The sequence below is a fragment of the Arachis hypogaea genome, chromosome 10 (assembly GCF_003086295.3).
Source record: "Arachis hypogaea cultivar Tifrunner chromosome 10, arahy.Tifrunner.gnm2.J5K5, whole genome shotgun sequence".
Classification (NCBI taxonomy): domain Eukaryota; kingdom Viridiplantae; phylum Streptophyta; class Magnoliopsida; order Fabales; family Fabaceae; genus Arachis; species Arachis hypogaea.
Window position 1 is genome coordinate 28,588,599 of NC_092045.1, and position 8,428 is coordinate 28,597,026.

Genomic DNA, 8,428 nt, shown 5'->3' on the forward strand with positions numbered 1-8,428 from the left:
TCGATTAAAAGTTTATCTTTGATCCATAAACTTTGATCCATTACATCCGTCGAGGATTTTGAAATCGTGTTTCTTAGAAAATCAATCAATTGGATCAACAAAACAATCGATTAAATTTCAAGTCAATATGGTTCTAACAAAAATCAATCGATTGGTTATATTATATAATCGATTGGTTATATTACCCAATCGATTAAACCATGACTAGAATGTGAGTTTTTTATAATTCAATCGATTGTTTATATTAGCCAATCGATTGAAGGCCGCTATTAAAATGATATATGAAGGTTTAATCAATTGGTATGATAATACAATCGATTGAATTTTGTACGTGACTAATAGTATATTCCAATTCAATCGATTGGTATGATCATTCAATCGATTGAAATGTGACGTAAATAAGTTTTTTTCTGCATTCAATCGATTGGTAGAATAATCCAATCGATTGAATTTTGAATCGTGCAGATCGTTTTTATAAATTTTGAATCAGGTGACTAATGGTCTATAAATCGATTGAGTTTGGTGTAGTCAATTAAAAACAGCATGCAATAGGTTGAAGTTGTCTTTGGAGACAGTGATAGTTAGAACCCCATTGTCGATGAAAGCTTTGAGATAATCCATTCTAGCATTAGCAGGAAGAGTGAAGCTCCTGGAGAATCTTCCAGTGGCGCACTCGACGCGGTGCATGGCATCACCGTTGTTTTCTTCCCTTTGTATGCTCCTTTCGGCGCTTATCTGAAGTACACCGCCTTCTTCAATTTCAACCTTCACCTCCTTTTTGTTCAGACCCGTCATATCAGCCATGAACACGTGCGCTTCTGCCGTCTCCTTCCAATCCACGTCTTTGCTCACGCACAAGGGATCCTCCCGGGACAGTTGTGGCAGTGCAAGGGAAGAGTTTTCCTCCAAGGAGTTTGTCATTGGGATAATCAACATTTCTTAATCTGCGATTTTTTCTTGTAACTAATTTGTTCAAGATTAATCAACACGAATAAATAACTCGTTTTCTTTTACGAAGCAATCGATTGTATTATCATATCAATTGATTAAACCTTCATATATCATTTTAATAGCGACATTCAATCTATTGGTATGATCATTCAATCGATTGAAATGTGACGTAAATAATTTTTTTCTGCATTCAATCGATTGATAGGATAATCCAATCGATTGAATTTTGAATCGCGCATATCGTTTTTATAAATTTTGAATCGTGTCGTGACTAATGGTTTATAAATCGATTGAGTTATGGAAAACCTGAAATTCAATCGATTATTTTTATTTTTTATTATTAATAAACATAATAGATGTATGATAAAATAATAATTTATAAAATAAAAAATAATTTTTATAATTAAATCAAATATATAGTATTAATTTATAATTAAAATTAAAAACGAACTATTTAACAGTTATTGAAAACTTAAAAAATATGTTTTGTTATGGGACTATTTAATAGTCCAAACGTTCTAGACCATCGAATCCCGTACCAGATAAGTTGTATATCATTTGAATTGACTATCGAGTTAAAAACTGTCCCGAAGGTATTAGTTAGTAGTTACTCAAAAGTATTTGACACACGATAAAAAAATTAATCAAAATCAGTTTAAAATGATTTTATTTTATATTTTTTAATAATAATTAGAATCATTGGATAATATGAAATGTAATAGTTGATATAATAGATGTATAATTTTAAATATGGTAATTTAAATAAGATTATTTTAAATTGAATTTATTTATTTTGTGCTCTAAAAATACAGGTAAAATTTATCAATTAAAATTTTTTTATTAAAATATAAAAAATGTAAGGTTTTAATATATTTATTTTGTATTCATTAAATAAAAATATTAAAATTTTTTATTAATTATAAACTTATCATATATCCTAAAATACATATTAACTAAACTCTTTTAATTTTTTTTTCACCCGTATACTTGTTAGTTATTGAGTAATAATTGAGAGTCTCAATTTATTCTCCATACTTAAATAATTAAAACTTTAAATATATATATTGGTGTTTAAAAATATCACAAAATAAAAATTTTAAACTTTTATTTAAAAATTAAGAAGATAATTAAAAAAATAAGTTAGTATTTTTAATTTTTTTTACTCAGTTTATATGAGATATATTTTTAAAATATATAAAATTTTATATATGTTCAAAAGGTTACATCTCTTCAAAAGATTGGAATACATTGAAAAATTGTATCTTTTTAAAAGGATTTTTTTCTTCATGATTATACATTTGTGTTGATACATGAATTTAATGCTTATAAATAAGACATCAAGTTGATAAAAGAGAATATAAGAATCCATCTACAAATTTACAATTTCTATTTTCTTCATCTCAACAACTTTTTTATGTGCAGAAGAAAGAATAAAGAATATCATTTTATAAAATATGAATGGTATAAGGATTGATTGTATGAATGCAAAAAGAAATCAAATATTTTGTTTGTATTGTGCAAGAAATTTGCTAATAACCTATTTAGATGTGAGAATATTGAAAGATGAATAACAATAGAGAAACTGAATATATTAAAAAGGAATTGTAGTTTGTCTCTTGCTGTGAATTACACCGAGATTTCTGATATATATATTGTTTGGAATTGCTTTAACAATTATAACAGACTAGCGCCCTAAACCTGACGCCCAGCGCCCTAATTCTGGCACCTAGCACCGAGTGCTACAAACCTGGCGCCTAGCGCCCTCGTTGTCCTGGCGCCCAACGCCATCGTTATCCTGGTGCCTAGCACCATCAATGTCAAACCTGGTGCCTAGCGGCATATCCACAACACTCCCTTTATCCCCCCTCAAAGTTAGTGTGGGATGCAAGACCACTCTGAGTTTGGTTTTGAATTTTTGAAATGAAGCACTAGAGAAGGCTTTGGTTAGTATATCAGCAATATGAGAATCTGCAAATATATGTACAATTGAAAGTTGCCTTGACGATCGGATTTCTGCCGGTAAAGAATTTTATAAAAATAATCGCGTTATAAGTATAACTTCTAAACCAATAGAGAATCCTTTCGTACAAAAGTTTTGTTTGTCACTTAAGCAAATCCAATAAAAATAAATAACCGAAGTATTCAAATCTCGGGTCGTCTTCTCAAGAAATTGCAGGGAAGTATGATTTATTATTGGTTAAAGAAAATAGTATAATTTTGGGTTTTTAAAATAAGGAACATGTAATTTAAATGGCAAGGAAAATAAATTAATAATTAAGAAAAGCTCTTAACAAGGTATGAAAATTAGAAGTCCTATCCTAGTTATCCTTATCAATTGTGATGAGAATTGCTCGTTGCTCCTACTTAGTCAACCTCTAACTATGAAGGTAAATCAAATGGATAAATCAATATGAATCCTCAAGTCCTAGTCAATTCCTAAGAAAAGACTAGAGTTAGAAGAATTCAAATCAATCAGCAAAGAATTCCAATTTTCAATCATCAGCTGAGTTTGATAACTCAAGAGTCTCTAATTACTCAACCAAAGCTAAGAGTGTAAAAAGCTAAATTAAAATCATAAATATGAAATACCTCAAATTGCATTAATAAAAGAAAACACATCTAACATGGAAAATTTCATAAATTAAATTGGGAAAATAAATAAAAGGAATATTAAACTTGGAAATTGAGAAGAAGAAATCCTAAATCCTTTAAGAGGAATCCTAATCCTAAAACCTAAGAGAGAGGAGAGAGTCTCTCTCTCTCTCTCTCTAAAACTACATCTAAAAACTAAAATTGCGTATTATGAGTGAATGATAAGTCTCATTTGAGTCTCTGCATGTTTCTTGGCTTTATTCTGTATTTTTGGGTCAAAACACAGCCCAAAATCGTCCCCAATGTTTCCTGAATTTTCTGCAGATCGCGCATGTCACGCGTACGCGTCGGTCACACGTACGCATCGTTTGACGATTTTCCTCTCCACGCGTGCGCGTCAGGTGATGCGTGAGCATCTTTTCTATCTTTTTCTAGTGAATTTGCACTTAAATTGTTGAGTTTAATAAGAATTAATTATCTTTTAGCCAATATGAATGCTACTTTGAGTCTTTTGCAATTTTGCTTATTTTAGGTAGCATTCGGTAGAATTTGATGGAGTTTCTGCAGCACAAGAATCAAAGGAGATGGCAGCAAGGAGTGACGTGCACGCGTGCCTGATGCGTGCACGTGATTTGGAGGTATCCCTGGCGACGCGTGCGCGTGACTAATGCGTACGCGTGAATTGAAGATTTGCTCAGCTACGCGTGCGTGTGACCGACGCACCCGCATGACTTGCGAAAAAGACCATCGACGCGTACGCGTGACTGACGCGTATGCGTGACATGCGCCACGTGCAGAAAACGCAGAAAAAATGATGGGCGCGATTTCTGGGCTGTTTTGACCCAGTTTCTAGCCCAGAAAACACAGATTAGAAGCTGCAGAATTGACAAAACAAGTGGTCCCCACCCATCAGCTGAAGACTTGTTAATTAATTCAAATTTAAATTCAAATCTTATTTTTAGGAAAAGATATTACTTTTAATTTTAGATAATTAGATTTTAAATTTATTAGGATTAGTTATAAATAGGAATTTAGAGGCCATCAGATTGGAACTCTGTACATTTTACCAGAATCCTTATTTTCTTCTCTGAATCATGAGCAACTAATCCTTCATTGTTAAGGTTAGGAGCTCTGTCTATTTGTATGTATTGATTCGTTTGATCTTTCTAATTTAATCCATGTTTTGATTTATATTTCAATAATTGTTTTCGTTCTTTATTTTATGAATTTGGGCGGAACGGAAGTATGACCCATGTTCTAATTGAGTTCTTGTAAAACTTAGAAAAGCTCTTTACTTGAACAACAGCTTGAAACATATTATCATGAATTTCTAATTGTTTGTACTTAACGGGATACGTGACATATAATCCCCTTATTTTTGGATAATTAGGATTCTTGTGGCATATAAACTGGAATTTGATCATCACCTTCTAATTGGAATTAATTGACCAAGGAATTGGCAGTTAATGAACTTTAGAGGAGACTAAGAAGGTCTAAGGAATTAAAGTCTAGTCACATATAATTTTTCATGAATTAAATCTTGCATGATTAACATAGTTAGTAAGAAAAATCAATCCGGAAAAATAGATAACTCTGAAACCTTAACTGTTTTCTCCATATTTCATTCCCAACTCATTGCTGCTTGCTTTTTGAAATTCTTAATTTACTATTTAATGCTCTTTGAATACCAAAACACTCTTTTCTGTTTGTCTAACTAAGTCAATCACTTAATCATTGTTGCTTAGTCTGTCAATCCTCGTGGGATCGACCCTTACTCACGTAAGGTATTACTTGGTACGACCCGATGCACTTGCCGATTAGTTTGTGGGTTATAAAATACCGCACCAAGTTTTTGGCGCCGTTGCCGGGGATTGACTGTGATTAACAACTATCAGTTGTTTGATTGCTTAGATTAGGCGTTTTAGTTTTAATTCAATTTAAATTTGAATTAAAAATTTTTCGAAAAGAAAATATTTTAAATAAATAAATAGCACTAATATTTTTCTTAATTTCTGAAATTAAGTTTGGTGTTACCTAGTTATTTTTATTTTTATTTTTTCTATTTATTTATTTATTTTATTTAACATTTTTATTTCTTTACACAGGTTACCTCACTGGGAATTCTTTGCACTCTGACGTAGAGATTCCCATTTTTTTTTGTCTTCTATTTGTTTATGCGCAGGAACAGAGACAAAGAACATCTCTTAGACTTTGATCTTGAACCTGAAAGGACTTTCAGGCGGCGTTTATAGCAAGCAAGACGTTATAAGGTTGCAGAATCCATAATGGATCCGAATAATACTGATAATGCCAATGTCGCAAACCCGAATGGGAATGAACAACACAGGAGAGTACTTGGTTCTTTCTTCGCTCCTACAGCAGATTTGTATGGAAAGAGTATTGTGGTGCCTCCTATAGCTGCGAACAACTTTGAGTTGAATCCACAATTAGTCACCCTGGAACAAAAAAACTGCCAGTATCACGAACTTCCCCACGAAGACCAAATCAATTTATTTCTAGTTTTCTGCAAATTTGTGATACTGTGAAGACAAATGGAGTAAACCTAAATGTGTACAAACTCATACTCTTCCCGTTTGCTCTGAGGGATGGAGCAAAGCTCTGGCTAGATTCTCAACCCAAGAAAAGTTTGGATACCTGGAACAAGGTGGTTACTGAGTTTCTCACTAAATTTTTCCCACCAAAAAAAGTGACTAAGCTTAGGGTGGAGGTTCAGACCTTCAGGCAGAAGGATAGTGAAACTCTGTATGAAGCTTGGGAGAGATACAAGCTACTGACTAGGCAATGCCCTCCAGACATGTTCTCCAAATGGACTCAACTAGATATCTTTTATGAAGGCTTGGGTGAAATATCCAAGATGTACTTAGACAATTCTACAGGAGGTTCATTGCACAAGAAGAAGATACCGGAAGAGACTATTGAGATTATTGAATTGGTTGCTAGCAACCAATATTTATACTCATCTAACAGGAACCCGGTGAACTCTAACACCCCTCAGAAGAGAGGCGTGTTAGAAGTAGAAGCTATTAATGCTCTTCTTGCTCAGAACAAGCTGATGTCTCAGCAAATAAATCTACTACACAACAGATGGGTGGCATGCAAGTCTCAGCTATCAACACACAAAATTCACCACAAGAAATCTCCTATGACATGGAAGGTAATTTTGTGCAAAATGATAATTATGATTATGCTCAACCTTCTTTTGAACAGGTGAATTACATAGGGAGTGGTCCTAGGAATCCCAACAATGATCCATATTCTAAGACATACAACCAGGGATGGAGAAATCACCCAAATTTTGGATGGAGGGACCAACCTCAGAGACCTCAGAACTTCAACAATAGTTCTCAGGGCGGTGTCCAGCAGAACAATGATTTGGAAGCAATATTGACAGGTTTTAGACAGGAAACCAGAGCGTCCATCAAGAACCTGGAGATTCAAATGAGTCAAATAGCCACCAGAGTTAATAAAATTGATCAAAGGACCACTAATAGCCTTCCTGGTAACAGAATTCCAAATCCAAGAGAGGAATGCAAGGCTATCACCTTGATAAGTGGACAAGTGGCAAGTACAGAAGCACAAGTTATGCAGGAAACCCGAGCCTCCATTAGAAATTTAGAGGTGCTAGTGGGCCAACTGAGCAAGCAAATACTTGAGAGGTCTGCAAGTACATTTCAAGGTGATACAGTGGTGAACCCAGGAGAAGATTGCAAGGTTATTCAATTGAGAAGTGGTAAAGTAGCTGGCTCTGAGACCAAGGTCAATGAATAGTTAGTTGAAAAAGAAGCTCTAGAGGAGAAGAAGGAAGAAGTAGAGCATGCCCCTCCAAAGCGTACAGACAACCCATTCCCAGACTCTCTTGACACTTATCCTACGTTGCCAAAGGCTCCTGAGTACAAGCCTAAGATGCCGTATCCTCAGAGACTTCAAAAGGAGACCAAGGACAAGCAGTTTTCAAAGTTCTTGGAAGTTTTCAGAAAGTTACAAATCAATATTCCTTTTGCTGAGGTTTTGGAGCAAATACCTATCTATGTCAAATTCATGAAAGAGCTGTTGTCAAAGAAAAAGCTTTTAAAGGGAGATGAGCCAGTAGTCTTGACTAAGGAATATAGTGCTGTAATTCAGAATAACTTGCCAAGGAAGATGCCAGATCTAGGGAGCTTTCAAATTTCATGCACCATTAGGAGCACAACCTTTGAGAAAGCCCTATGTGATCTGGGGGCAAGCATAAATCTAATGCCCTTATCTGTGATGAAGAAGCTGCAAATCCAAGAGGCATAACCCACAAAGATAGCATTACAAATGGCAGAAATATCTATGAAGCCTGCATACGGATTAGTGGAGAATATCTTGGTTAAAGTGGGTAAGTTCTTCCTCCCAGAAGACTTTGTGATTCTTGACACGGGGGAGGATGAGAATGCCTCTATAATTTTAGGAAGACCATTCCTAGCCATGGGAAGAGCTCTGATTGATGTAGAAGTGGGTGAATTAGTGCTTAGAGTGCATAATGAGCATCTGGTCTTTCATGTCTTCAAAGATATACATTCAACAGGTGAAAAAAAGAGGTGCATGCAGACTGAGCTTATTAATCCAACCCTTCAAAAACCCCCTAATAATACACAGCAAAATCTGCAGCTCAAACCTCCTTTGGCAACAATCAATAAAATTCCTCCTGACATCAAACCTAAGTTTGGTGTTGGGAATGCATCATCTACCAAGGAGGAGGTTCCCAAAAAGAAGAAAGTACCCAGAGGATGGAGAAACAAAAAGATCCCCACTGAAGGTTTCTCCCCAGGAATGAAGGTGGTGTTGACCAGCAATCCAACATGGGTTTATACAGTAATTAGAATCCTCTCTCTGGAGCATA

At 34.6% G+C, this 8,428-nt stretch overlaps 1 protein-coding gene across 1 annotated transcript; it reads right to left on the reverse strand.

The window, feature by feature from the left end:
- Positions 1-528: 528 nt before the first annotated feature.
- On the reverse strand, positions 529-921 carry LOC112717455 (18.1 kDa class I heat shock protein-like). Its single transcript, XM_025769476.1, has one exon. The coding sequence runs from the start codon at positions 919-921 to the stop codon at positions 529-531; it is 393 nt and encodes a 130-aa protein (XP_025625261.1).
- Positions 922-8,428: the final 7,507 nt, after the last annotated feature.